General features: G+C 36.9%; 1 protein-coding gene across 1 annotated transcript in view; it reads left to right on the top strand.

The window, feature by feature from the left end:
* The window catches only part of supt5h (SPT5 homolog, DSIF elongation factor subunit), a 50,621-nt gene that overhangs the window by 4,250 nt on the left and 31,371 nt on the right, over window positions 1–15,000 (top strand). The window contains exons 5-15 of the mRNA XM_080024883.1: window positions 3,353–3,364; window positions 3,470–3,539; window positions 4,423–4,491; window positions 6,154–6,219; window positions 6,349–6,379; window positions 6,983–7,051; window positions 7,836–8,006; window positions 8,804–8,884; window positions 10,066–10,155; window positions 10,682–10,752; window positions 13,421–13,526. Coding sequence (XP_079881009.1) covers window positions 3,353–3,364; window positions 3,470–3,539; window positions 4,423–4,491; window positions 6,154–6,219; window positions 6,349–6,379; window positions 6,983–7,051; window positions 7,836–8,006; window positions 8,804–8,884; window positions 10,066–10,155; window positions 10,682–10,752; window positions 13,421–13,526 — 836 coding nt within the window. The remainder of the gene's footprint in view (window positions 1–3,352; window positions 3,365–3,469; window positions 3,540–4,422; window positions 4,492–6,153; window positions 6,220–6,348; window positions 6,380–6,982; window positions 7,052–7,835; window positions 8,007–8,803; window positions 8,885–10,065; window positions 10,156–10,681; window positions 10,753–13,420; window positions 13,527–15,000) is intronic.

The raw sequence follows: 15,000 nt of genomic DNA, 5'->3' as shown, positions 1-15,000 counted from the left end.
AAAAGCCAGATTTTGGCACAAATTGAGTTTTTTTTAAGGCTATGGTCCTAAACTTTTGATCAGATGCATTTTTAAGCTCTACTTAATACGACTTGGTTACGATCACCCACCGCGAAATGCAAATACTTTTAAATTTTCCCCCTGTTTTAAGATTTTTTTCAGGTGTGTATTTACCTGATTGTATTTTGTAGGTAACGTGTGACTACACTCCCAGGAACACTGTTTGAAGTTAGGAAGCTTCCTGAAAAGTTACTGTTTCACTGTTGTTGTTTACAGCAGCAGGGCCCACAGTTTGGTTTACACACACATTCTAGTCTTAACGTTTGGTTCCAGGTTCCTCAAAATATTTAGATTTATGATGATAGATTTCAGTTTAAGTAATTCGAGAGCTGTAATCGCAAACCGTGATATTTAAGCTTAAAGACCTACTTCACCGGTGGGAATATGAAGGTGTATTGAACTCTGAGATCCTATGTAGTATAAATGTGCAAACATTTTTGAAATCGGTTCATCCTAGCCTTAGAAAAGGCAGAAAGAGTGTTTTATGGTCTCACTGTCTAACCCTACATTTTCCCATGCGTGACATCACACTTGGGAAAATGTAGGGTTAGGATTAACAGGACAGATGGGCCAAGGGAAGACTGAGGGAAGAAAAACCTCATTCATTATATTATAATAGCGATTTTATAATGATAGAACGCCGGTTCCGTATTGGTGACGTATTCCTTTAATGTTATCATACGGTCAGAGTATCATAATGGGCCTATTATTAACCTGATGTAAAAAATGTAGAATTGTGTTTTTTTTGTAAGTAACTTCTGACTTCACTCTCTGTCTCTGTCACGCATGTCGTCAACAGTTAACGGTAATTCTCCCGCTCTGATGTTTAATCATTTATATCATTTATATATATCCATGTGTATTTGAACCAAAAGCCATCATCTGTTTTTCATGTATTTTGATTAAACAAATTCCATGTTTCAGAATGTGTGTTAACGTCACTTCCATCTCAGCACGGCTATAGCTAAATGTGAGGGAGCAATGAAGGCAAATCCATACTTGGTTCCACAAATAGTTACTGCTTGTTATATTTAAGTGGCTACGATTTTGAATTCTGAATTGTCTAGACAGTGCAGGTGAATAGAGTAACATTTTAATTTTGAATTTTTTTTAAAGATATTTTTTGGGCGTTTTTATGCTTTATTGATAGTGTAGAGACAGAGTTGAAATGGGGCAGAGAGGGGAGTGACATGCAGAGAACGACCGCGGGCTGGAATCGAACCCGGGTCCGCTGCTGGCCGAGGCCCATGGGGGGGACGGACGCCTTAAATTTTTTACGTATAGATATCATCATGAAACTTTGCCAGTTGATTACTGACATTTTAGTATTTTAAATGTATTACAATTTTTTTTCAGAATTAAAAAAGAAATTTGGCAACATATAACTAATAATGTTAATATTGGCATCTCTTCTAAAAACCAAAAATTCTAGATCTTCCGATAATGTCCGGTTGTAATAAACTAATGTTGAGATAATGTCCGTTAAAGATGGTTGTATAGGAGAAATATACAGACGCAAACAGACAAGGTTTAGTCAAATAAACACCTGAATGTACATGTTGGACCTTTTGATTTATAGCTAGATAGACACCCTCACATTTCACCAGTGCTTGAAAACAATATGTTGTTGGCTGCAAGTGTCTGGCCTTAATGTTGATGATTGGATGTTTAAGTTTGGAGAAAAATCAAGCTACATGTATGTATAAAGCCCCTATCTCACTGGGCTGCGACAGTGTGCGACAAGTTGGAGACACAAAATTGCGAGAAAATATGCGAATTAGCGACAATTTTCACTTGCAGTCTCACTGAGTTGGTTCCTCACGACACGTTTGTGAATGTCCTGCCCAACACTTGCCAGGAGGTCGCATTTATGTCTCGCGAGCGTCGCACGAACGGAATGTCAGTCTCATTTTTGTCTCAAATCAGTCACAATTTAGTTTCATAAGTCGCCAACCCCTCGCAAAGTTGTCTGACATTGCTCGCACTTTCTGACTCGCGGAAACTAAATTGAGAAGGGTTTGCGATGCGTTTGAGACACATGCGACGACTCTGAGACTATTTTGAGAGTAGATTTGTCGCACACTTTTTTTGAACATGTTCAAAATTCATGCGACAGGACTCTGAGACCTCCGCGAACGTTTGGAGACAGTTTAGAGACTCCCTCGCGAATGCAGTCTCCAACTTGTCGCAAACAGTCGCAGCCCAGTGAGATAGGGGCTTAAGACTTTTAGTTCACGTTAAGATGTGAAAGTAATTCTACCTTCAGAGAACCAAATATGGTCGTTTGCCTGACCCTGCTTCCTACCAGAATGTTTCCATGTTTTTTTTTTTTTTATTTAAAGGGTAACATTAAAATTAACATTAATGTGTTTGAATCTTGTCATGTGGCTCGTCATGGTCAAATACATGTTATCACTACTATCACCTTAAACCCATTGAAGTGAGCTATCTGTGCTGTCTCATCACACACACACACATATACACACACACACACCCACACACCCACACACACTCACTCACTCACTCACTCACAACTACACACAAACGCTCACTCACTCACTCACACACACCCACACACACACCACACACTCACTCACTCACTCACTCACTCACTCACTCACTCACTCACTCACTCACACACACACACACACACCTCCTCTGTGCTGTTTCATCACCATTATAATGTGTCTGTGTGTTTCTGTTGTTTTTCTCCGTCTGCTTTGTGCCTCTGATGATGACTGTGTTGTGGCTTCAACCATCAACCTCGTCATCCTACATTTTATTCCATCGTTTTTTCTTGACTTGCCTTTTTATATTATTTTTCTTAATTTTTATAATTTTTTTTTAAATAATCTGTTCTTTTTATATTTCCTTTTTACATGTTTTACTTTTTATTTTTTATTTTTTTTAAATTTTATTTTTACCTTTTTTTTCTATATTTTTTTTATGTTTTACTTTTTCAAATCGTATTTTTATTATTTTTTATTAATTTGATTTTTTTCTCCACACTTCCTTCCTTCTTTGTTTCCTCTTCCCCTTTTAACCTTGTCTCTCTCTCCCTCTCTCTCTCTCTTTCTTACTCTCTCTCTCTGTCTCTCTCTCACTCTCTGTCTCTCTCTTTCTCTGTCTGTCTCTTTCTCTCTCTCTCGCTCTCTCTCTTTCTCTCCCTCTCTCTCTTTCTCTCCCTCTCTCTCTCTCTCCATCCCTCTCTCTCTCTCTCTTTCTTTCTCTCTCTCTCTCTCCCTCTCTCTGTTATTCTATCGTTTTTCTCTGGCTGGTCGGTGCTGAACAGAAGAGGCTGAAGGTAAGTCACAATCATTATTTAATATTCAATTTAAAATAATTTCATTTCATTTAATAATAGATTTTATTTGTATTGAAATCTAAAATCTCTGTCTCTGTGTCTCAGTTTCTAACATCGACCATGTGGTTCTTGATGAGGATAATTCTGGATCCAGACGGCTGCAGAATCTATGGAGGTAAAAGTTAAAGGCCTACTTCACCGGTTTGAATACGAAGGTGTATTGAACTCTGAGATCCTATGTAGTATAAATGTGCGGAAAAAAAAAATTGAAATCGGTTCATCCTAGCCTGAGAAAAGGCCGAAAGATGATGTCTTTTACTGTGACATCACAGTAATATTTACAAAGTACGTTCTTTTTTAATCCTATATTTCTCTTTCTGTGATGTCACGAGAAAGAGAAATATAGGGTTAAAAAAACACTCTTTCTGCCTTTTCTCAGGCTAGGATGAACCGATTTTTTTTTTTTTTTGCATATTTATACTACATAGGAATACAGAATTCAATACACCTTCATATTCAAACCGTTGAAGTAGGCCTTTAATAAATGCATATAATAACGCATATATTATCTTTAAACGCATCTTAGCTGTTGTAGGCATAAGGCTCTACTAGGATAATCCGGCATCCAATTAATGATACATTGAAAACCGACCCCAAATTATACCCTGGTACACAGGTTTAAAAGAATTCTTAGGAAAGTAATGAACAAATTATAATTCTGCATCACATTGTAAGCCATACAACAGTTGGAGAAAATGTATATTTTTTTCTTATTTTTCTTCCTTTCTCACTCTTTAACCTGCAATTTTTATTTTATTTGCTTCTTTTATTCGCTTTTAAATGTTTTCTAATATGTTTTATGTATTCTAATATTGCCCCTGTAAAGCACTTTGAGTGGCCTTGTGTCTGAATTGTGCTATATAAATAAACTTGCCTTGCCTTGCCTTGCCTTAAGCCGACAGGATTGTTCACCGATTTTTCCTTAGCTTGTTTATGTTGTGTATCATTGTGTGTGTGTCTAACCTGTGTATGTGTGTGTTTGTTGTTGTGTGTTCCAGAGACTCCAGGGAAGAGGCGCTGGGTGAATACTACATGAGGAAATACGCCAAGTCATCTGGAGGAGAACAGTGAGTAACTTTGGTTCCTTCGCTACGTGATAAAGATGGTTCCTTCATGTGAAAAACTATTTTTTATTTAGCAGGGATTACGGTTCTCTGTCAATTTGTCTAAGGACGTGGGGATAAAATATATGTACTGTATATATAAATAAATTAGTATTTTAATTAAAAAAATATATATACCCACATCTTTTTTATTAGGCTATATTTATTTCTTTATTATATTTATACTTTTTAATGTAGGGGAAGGTGGGGTGATTTGTGCATTTTGGAAGTTGCAAAACCCATTGTTTCTAGAAAACCGTGGAAGAAATTGGAAATGTGACCACATATTTAAGAAGAGCCATCCATTTGACTCATCCTGTAAAGAAGGGAGACACAAGGAATAAGATATAAGCACATTTAAGCTCAAAAAACTGTGTTTTGCCTTTCAAAGTAAAATTTCCATGATCAAGGTTTTTTGATTATTGTGTCTGAACAATTATAGACACGTTTGAAAACATTTGACACATGTTTTAGTGCTTTGGTATGCTACACTTTGAGTCTATATAATTAGCACAATGTCAACCCTAAATTGCTGCATCATGCCTATTATCCAAAATTCTGGGGATGGGGTGATTTGTGCGCAAGGGCCTGGGTGAGTTATAAGTAAGTAAGTAAGTAAAATGTATTTATAAAAGCACATTTATGACAGTTTGCACTGTCCAAAGTGCTGTACATAGTGCATTCAGTAGGTAAACAATGAAGGTAAAATAACAATAACCAAAATAAAAGACGTAAAGCCCATACATCCACATAAACACAGATAGTAGTGCAGAGGTAAGTAAGTAGTGCAGAGGTTAATGGGGAGGAAACACCAGGGTGTACATATGGGTTTTGAGCCTTGATTTAAAGGCAGAAATGTAGGGGGAATCACATTTGTCAGGTGGCAGTTGGTTCCACAAGCACGGAGCAACTAGTGCAAAGTACATTTCTGAGAGTTGTGCCAGTGGCATGGCTGTATACGCTGGTCACCAAAAGAAAGTGATTGTCTACAGTAGCTCAGAAGAGAGTGACATCTCAATTCCACTTAACGACACCACTGATGAGAGTTCAGATGGCCAGAAAGATGATGATGGTGACTTTGTCATTGTGACACAATGACGCACAAATCACCCCACGTAGTGGGGTGATTTGTGCGACAAGACAACTTTTTTTCCGAAAGCTATATTTCTTAAACAGTTTATTCCAGATCCAAAGTTTTTATTGCCAGGGATGCACAACATCCTGAAATATATGTACATATTTGAGTTGGAGACATAACTGTCAAGGCCTCACTTTAAAATCACTTTGAGTAAAAAGTTGCACAAATCACCCCACCTTCCCCTATATATATAATTTTTTTTTTGTAATTAAATTTCAGACCTTGTGAATTATATTTTCACCCGTTCCAAAAAAAAAAATATATATAAACGTTTTTCATTTGCATTTTTTCTTCACTTAAAAACTCAAGACTCCCGCTTTTTACCAGAAATATGTTTGTACAATGTTAGATAATATGAAATATATTATATATTAGCATTATATATTATTTAATATAATATTTCTTTACTTTTAAACTTCTGTTTTGTTTTCATATTTAATGTTGAAGAATTTACGACTAAAAATCTTTTCTTCTTCTGTGGTGTTCAGTCACTCGGGAGGGTCCGAGGAGCTTTCTGATGACATCACTCAGCAGCAGCTACTTCCTGGAGTCAAGTACGTGACGGAATACTATCCACCAATCAGCAGCCAGATACAAATACTATCCACCAATCAGCAGCCAGATACATTATGAGCACATTTAGACTGTAATGTTAATATTGAATTGTTTTTTGTTGCCTTCAGGGATCCTAATCTGTGGACGGTGAAGTGCAAGGTGTGTATCATGTCTGTTTTCACTCAATTAGACACAAAACATTTTTTTATTATAATATATATACACACATATTTTGTACGATTATTTTTAAATATATATATATATTTAAAAATAAAGTTTAGTAATATATATGTGTAATATTTATTTATTATTGTTAAGTTATTTTTATTTAATTATTTTTAGGTATATTTATATATATATATTTTGTGGGCGGCAGTGGCGAAGTGGTAGGGAGTTCGCCTCTGGTGTGCAGGGTCGGAGGTTCGATCCCCCGTCTCCCCGCCACATGTCGAAGTGTCCCTGGGCAAGACACTGAACCCCGAATTGCTCCCGATAGTTAGCTTAGTTAACTTAGCACCCTAGTGCTAAGCCTACCCTGCGTGGTAGCTGCTGCTATCGGTGTATGAATGTGTGTGTGACTGGGTGAATGTGTACAAAACAATGTAAAGCGCTTTGGGTCTGTGACAAACGGATATAAAAGCGCTATATAAGTCCATTTACCAATATATATATTTTTTTTTTCATTTTTTTCTTTTTTTTTCACTCACTCACTCCCTCACTCACTCACTCACTCACTCACTCACTATATCCTGTCTTGTTTAGATCGGAGAGGAGAGAGTGACGGCCATCGCGTTGATGAGGAAGTTCATCGCCTACCAGTTCACCGACACAGTAAGAAAAAAACATTTTATTTCTAGGGATAAATTTAAAGTTCGAAACCTACCATCGGAATACTGGAATAAACATAGTTTCGTATTATTTTATACCATTTGTATCAATCTTCTCGTGTACAATAAAAAGACGCTGCAGAGAAAAGATGCTCTTACTGCTTGTGAAGAAATCCTAGTTCCTTCTGATGCCCAGATTCACAGAAAAGAAAAAATGTTTTAAGTTGTTTGCTAAGCAGCTATTTATCTATTACCTTTATTGGCTTCAGAAATAACTCTGTTGCTGTCTTTTATTTAGTATTTCCTAGTTTACTTAAATATCCTTGATCGTATGTATTAATCGACGTGCTATCTTTCCATGAGGTGATTGTTAACCCTGTATTTCCCTGTCCCTAACCCCACAGCCCCTACAGATCAGTAAATTGTATCTAGTAAAAAAATATACGAAAAAAAAAAAAACATCTAAGAGACCAGTCTGGATTTTTCTTCAACCTTCATCTCTACATTACTTAATGGAAATGCTCTTTAATGACAAAATTTTTTGGGTGGGAATTTGGTAGAAATGTTGTCAGTAGTTTATAGAATAAAACCAAAATGTTCATTCTACTCAAACATATGCCTATAAATAGTCAAACGAGAGACACTGAATATTTGGAGTGGTCTGTTCATTTTTTTCCAGAGCTGTATACCTTAACCATATTTATTCTCTTTCCCCTCAGAGAATGTGTGTAAAATATGAGAAATGTTGTGATTTTTAACCCTGTATTTCCCTGTCCCTAACCCCACAGCCCCTACAGATAAAGTCAGTAGTGGCCCCCGACCACGTTAAAGGATATATCTACGTAGAGTCGTACAAACAGACCCACGTGAAGTCAGCGATCGAGGGGATAGGTAACCTGAGAATGGGCCTCTGGAACCAACAGATGGTCCCTATCAAGGAGATGACAGACGTGCTCAAGGTATTTTATTTTATTTTATTTTATTTTATTTTATTTTATTTTATTTTATTTTATTTTATTTTATTTTATTTTATTTTATTTTATTTTATTTTATTTTATTTTATTTTATTTTATTTTATTTTATTTTATTTTATTTTATTTTATTTTATTTTATTTTATTTTATTTTATTTTATTTTATTTTATTTTATTTTATTTTATTTTTATTTTTTTTTTATTTTTTTTTTTATTTTATTTTTTCATTATTATTATTATTTTTTTTATTATTATTTTTTTTAATTATTTTTTTTAATTTTTTTTTTATTATTTTTTTTTTTTACATTGAAAGTTTTATACTTCTTCCTATAACTCCCTTTCAGGCATATTTTATTAATGTATTTGTTTAACCTTTATTTATACTCAAGAGCAGTACTATATATCAATTTAATAATAATAATAAAAAAAAAATTTAATTGAGAAACCATTTTTTTATATATATAATTTTGTTTTGTATTTTTGATATGTTTAATTTTTTTATTATTTGATATGTCTGAAATAAATTCATTGAATATTCTTTTGTAATTTTCTTTCTCTGTGAAATAATTTAACAAAATAGTTTTTGTTTATTGTATTCTAAGCGTCTTTGAGTGACCTCCATCATTTATTATTATTATTATTATTATTATTATTATTATTATTATTATTATGATGTTTTTCATTTTGTTTTGTATTTTTGATATGTTATTTTTTTTTATTATTATTTGATGATTTTATTCTTTTGTCTGAAATAAATTCAAATTCTATTCTTTTAATTTCAAAGGTGGTTAAAGAAGTCACGAATCTGAAGCCCAAGTCCTGGGTCAGACTCAAGAGAGGGCTCTACAAGGATGACATCGCTCAGGTAAGGGACTGGGGAATGCTGCATATTAAAATATTTAACCTTCCTCCTGTGTTAACTTTCTGCTACCATCCATGGTGTTAGCGGGTCGGTTTCGACCCGAGTCTGAAATCAGCTGTAAAAAACACTAAAAACAATTATCTATCATCCAGTTTGTTTCTCATCTCTTGGTCACCTTGTTAGGCTTCCTTATCCATGAAAATATGTTTTTTAATATTTTTGGTGTAGGCGGCTGGGCCTATTTTTTGTCAGTATGCGCCTCAATTTCAATAAAAAAAATGGTAAAATGAACCTCAAGAGAATCATATAAATAAATATTCGGTTGTTGTGTTACCTGATTATTACTGAGGGGTATGAGAACACATTTCTTAACTAAATTAGTTTTATTTATTTTTTCATATTAATATTATTGACTTTTTTTTAACATCTATGGTGTTACTGGTCAATTACGACCCATAAATATTTATTTCAGAAAAGAGCAAAACAACTTTTATTTCAGCTTTATACAAACACACAATGAAAACCAGAACAAGTCACAGTTTGTAAACGCTGCCACACCGAGAAACACAGAGAGAGTTTTGTGATAATTCGTTTGGCGATGGCTTGAATCCATGTTTCTCATTGTTCTGTCAGATGTTTTAATCGCACAGAATGTTCCACATCGCAAATGCAAACCATAATATGACCAATGTAGTAAACATTTAATCAGTGAACAATTGGTCAGTAACTTGATTAGTAACTCAAACACATTTTTAAAGGTGCAGTGTGTAATATGACATCATCAAGAAAGTTCTACAAAGTTCTAGAATGCAACACTCCCTGGGTAACCCCACCCCTTTAGAATAAAAACAGAAGCTACAGTGGCCTTCAAGGACAAGAACAATTCTAAGTTTTAAACAATGCACCTGATGACATTCCAACTATAACACTTTCAAGATGGCGGCACTAGGCCTTGGTCCAAAATATGCAGAAATATGGACATATATGAGACCCTTTCTAAGGGAAAAAATAATAATTCAAAAAAATAATTTCAGCTATTATGCACTAAATTAAATGTACTTATGGATATTATAATTACTTTCTACACAATCTGCTAGGAAATAAAACCCAAAATTCTACACACTGCAGGTTTAACAAAGAAAATCATTGAATGTTGTTTTGATGTGGTTTTCTGCTTTTTAAAGGTGGACTACGTGGAGCCGAGTCAGAACACCATCTCACTGAAGATGATTCCTCGTATCGACCTCGACCGCATCAAGGCCAAGATGAGCCTGGTAGGACTGTCTGTCTGTCTGTCTGTCTGTCTGTCTGTCTGTCTGTCTGTCTGTCTGTCTGTCTGTCTGTCTGTCTGTCTGTCTGTCTGTCTGTCTGTCTGTCTGTCTGTCTGTCTGTCTGTCTGTCTGTCTGTCTGTCTGTCTATCTATCTATCTATCTATCTATCTATCTATCTATCTATCTATCTATCTATCTATCTATCTATCTATCTATCTATCCATACGACTAACAGACATTGGAATATTTACTTTATTTTAATTTATTGGTATTTTACTTACCCTTCTCTCTCTGTGTCTCCTGTATAAAGACTATCTGTTTGTCTCTCTATCTATCACTGTTGTTTAACCTGTGTGTGTGTGTGTGTGTGTGTGTGTGTGTGTGTGTGTGTGTGTGTGTGTGTGTGTGTGTGTGTGTGTGTGTGTGTGTGTGTGTGTGTGTGTGTGTGTGTGTGTGTGTGTGTGTGTGTGTGTGTGTGTGTGTGTGTGTGTGTGTGTGTGTGTGTGTGTGTGTGTGTGTGCCCTGTAGAAAGAGTGGTTCGCCAAGAGGAAGAAGTTCAAGAGACCCGCTCAGAGGCTGTTTGATGCTGAAAAGATCAGGTACAAAATACACTGTCGATTACATTCATTCATTTCACATCACAAATAACACAAACTATTTGGGGATAATTTTTCATTTAACTTGTATTTATCCTCGAGAGACCAATTGAGGGGTGACCCTCATTTACTATGACGTCGAGTTCAAAACAAATTCAAAGGAAAAACAACAATACATAAACAATATTCGATGCAAATACACAACAACAGGTGAAGAGAAAAAAACTATTGAAACATTTACATAGTGGTGAAGAGTGGCAGCAATTAAAATGAAATGGGTGAAAGTACAATATAGCCTAATTAAAACAGTTACAGGTAGAGTTTGGCAGATTTAAGATAGTTTGTTTAAATTGGTTAAAGGATATGAAGGTATTTAGTTTAATTTGTTGCTGTAAGTTGTTCCAGGAGTCGGGGGCACTGAAGCTAAAAGCTGTCTTTCCCAGCTCAGACCGGGCTTGTGGGACATAAAGCATAAGCCTAACCCTAACCCTAATAAAAGCTACGAAGCAATAAAGTCACAGTTAACAATGTACATGCAAATATTTGCCGACAAACTTACTCGCGTCGTCTTGAGTTTTTTTCAGACATTTTGTTCGGCTTGAAGGTCTTTATTTCTAGCAAGTGACCCGTTCGCTATACTTTATCCCGCTTATTACATGGCTACTACAAAAAATAAAGCGATTCAGTGAAGCAACATGTTGTTTTAACAGCCAAAAACAGTGCGCTACACGGTCGGAACTCACTCAGTAGCAACGGTTACTATGTCAAGCTGCGGCCAACTTAGAAGAGTTTAACAAAAACCATGACACTGAAGTTCCCTTAAATTCATAATATGTTGATAAAGTATTCCAACAGCGGGGGCATTATTGAGAATGAATGTACAGTAGAATCCTGTGAATGACAAATCAGAACACAGGCTTTATCAGTTCTGTCTAATAATCATAATTACATAATAGGGCTGCACAATATATCGAATTTTCATCGCGATGACGATATTGGCTTCCCACGATGACGTGTACATGAATGTGCGATATTTTAAATGTGTGCTCAGCTGCGAAGCAAATCAATCCCTCCCCAAACCACTCGCTGATCATGTGCCTGTTCATGCTCCAACCTGGCAACCCCAGGTTCCCCGAGAGCTGTCAATCAAAGTCCAGTGGCTCCGCCCCCAAAGTGTGAACAATTTTCTGCCCGCATAGACAGAAAGCACTCCAAGAGCCGCGCGAAGAAGCAAGCTGCTGCTGCTTATCGCGCGAGCGAGAGCAGACATCTGCGCTTGTGAAATCACATACATCCCCTTGTTAGTCTCTTTTTTTGTGTGGGACCGGATTTATAACCCATTATTACATGACACTTTGCCAGGTCTGTTATCCAGCCAGACAGACCGCTGTCAAGAGTATAATGTATAGCGAACGGGTCACCTAAGGACCTACGTCATAGTTTTGATGGATAGACGTCCACAAACAGGGCTACTCGTTCAGAAAACAATGGAATACTTTTTCAACACGTCTTTGCATGTATCAGGAGAGCAGGGAACACAGGAGTCATGGTTAATGTCCGACAGGACTCCAGCAAGACGACGTGAGTACGTTTTGCTTCAGGCTGCAGCTCGCCATGTAAATGTTCGGCAGTCATTTTCTCCGTGAATTGTTATAGATTTTGGGGAATAATGCTTTGTTAGCTAGATGGAGCTCTGGTTAAGCATGTTGGCTAACAGCTGAGCCGGAGCCTTCAGTCAGCTGAAGCAGTCAAGCTGGGCGAGTAGACTATTCCACCGTTGCTAGTTCGTATCCTTGGTCGTTCCTATTTGCTGGCGTATTGAACTACGTTTTCATTACATAAGAACCTAGTGGGTTTGCAATGACTATTCCAGTTATTAGACAAGCTCCCAGGGTTGCTAATAACTCCATACAGTCAGTGCCTCAGCGTACACACGACCTGAAGCGAAGATGAAACCTCGCGTTGGGAGTAAAGGCATGAGAGGCAGCAACATTTAACTAACGTGTTGCTGAGTGTTACCTGCCACTTCCCGTCTCCGTCCTTTCAAATTAAATTCCGACATAGTAGAGCCATATAGGTTGTGATTTATTTTGACAGGGCGCAGCTCATAATATACTTATTTTAGTTATACATTGTGGGCACAATTTTATTTAGTTCAAAATCAAGTTTTATACACATCCATCATGCAGGTACAATGAATGGAGTAAAATATTTTATATTTTTGCTTTTAGGAGATGCAATGAGGTCAGGTGAGGAAACAAAGATGTGTTATTCAACAGAAATGTAGCACAAGGAAAAGTTAAAGCAGTGCTCTGTTGATTTGATTTTGAGTAAAGTTTTGGTGCAATATTTTGATTTATATTTTCTTTGTGGAAATGCATTGACTTCAGGTAAATATTTATTATATTTATGCAAATATATGTACATTATCAGTAATATTGCATAGCCGATCACATGGATATGAAAGCGCTGTTATGTTTACGTGACAATCCAATAAAAATATTTTACTCACTACAATTACTGAATAATCGTGGTAAAATATCGTGATATCAATATTGACCAAAATAATCGTGATAATCATTTTGGGCAATATCGTGCAGCCCTATTACATAATCATAATTACAGACCTGTGATTTGATTGACACATTGTGACCTGTGATTTGATTGACAGGTCCCTGGGAGGAGATGTGAGTCATGACGGAGACTTCATGATCTTTGAGGCAAACCGTTACAGCAGGAAAGGATTCCTCTTCAAGAGCTTCGCCATGTCTGCTGTGGTGAGGACCTGTCTTTCTGTCTGTCTGTCTGTCTGTCTGTCTGTCTGTCTGTCTGTCTGTCTGTCTGTCTGTCTGTCTGTCTGTCTGTCTCTCTGTCTGTCTGTCTGTCTGTCTGTCTGCCTGTCTGTCTGTCTGTCTCTCTGTCTGTCTGTCTGTCTGTCTGTCTGTCTGTCTCTCTTTCTGTCTGTCTGTCTTTGCCATGTCTGCCGTGGTGAGGGCAACAAGGACAAAACACATATATATTAACAAAACACATATGTAAAATGATAAAAGAAAAAAATTAATTAACATTTTAAGTAGATTCTCTAGATTGTCCCTTACATAAAATAATTTGTGTTTTTGGTTTAAAAAAAAAAAGAAGTTTCATTTCTGTGCATTCATACTAACTAAGGTCTTAAAAATTATCCCATGAAGAGCCGCTTTATATCTTAACATGTTTAATATTGATTTCCATGTGTTAAGCCCCTATCTCACTGGGCTGCGACAAGTTGGAGATACAAAATAGCGACAAAATGTGCCAATTTGCGACAATTTTCACTTGCAGTCTCACTCAGTGCGTTTACATGCAGACTCATAATCGGGTAACTAAACGAATAAGACTTCAACAGGACTTTTAAACTGCATGTAAACACCTTTATCCGATCTACTTCGCACACAAATCGGCACAATAACGGACAAGAGATGTCGGATAAGAACACCTAGATAAGTCGTTCGTTGTCGGCATTCTCTCTGCATGTATACAGGGATCGGACATCGCTTATCGGACTTCTCGTTCTGTGGTTGTGTGCCTGCGCGTGATAGGCTACACCATGGGTTATTGACGGAAGAGAACCGGACGTGGCTCTTTCAACACTTGTTGAAAGCATGGTTGAAAGGGCTACAGCGCCACCTAGCATAGTGGAGACAGCCATGCATTGGACATTTATCCGATATCTGAAAGGCCATGTAAACTCAGACAAGTGACACGGTCCGTTCGAGTGTCTAGTTCGATATATGTGATAATCTAATCTAGTTGTGCCATGGAAACGCACTGAGTGAGTTGCTACTTACGACACGTTTGCGAATGTCCTTGCCGGGAGGTCGCATTTATGTCTCACGAACGTCTGGCGAGTGTCGCACGAACGGAATGTCAGTCTCATTTGTCTCAAAGCAGTCGCAATTTAGTTTCATATGTCGCCAAACACTCGCCAAACCCTCGCAAAGTTGTCTCACACATCTCGCACTTTCTGACTCGCGGAGACTAAATTGAGAAGGTTTGCGACGCGTGCGACACACCTGCGACGACTCTGAGACTATTTTGAGACTAGACTTGTCGCACACTTTTTTTGAACATGTTCAAAATTCATGCGGCTCTGCGACTCATGCGAGGAAATTGAGACCTCCGCGAACGTTTGGAGACAGTTTAGAGACTCGTTTGCGAATGCAGTCTCCAACTTGTCGCAAACAGTCGCAGCCCAGTGAGATAGGGGCTTTA

The sequence above is a fragment of the Ammodytes marinus genome, assembly GCF_949987685.1.
Source record: "Ammodytes marinus genome assembly, chromosome: 3".
NCBI classification, from domain to species: domain Eukaryota; kingdom Metazoa; phylum Chordata; class Actinopteri; order Uranoscopiformes; family Ammodytidae; genus Ammodytes; species Ammodytes marinus.
This window is presented reverse-complemented; position numbering and strand designations above follow the sequence as displayed.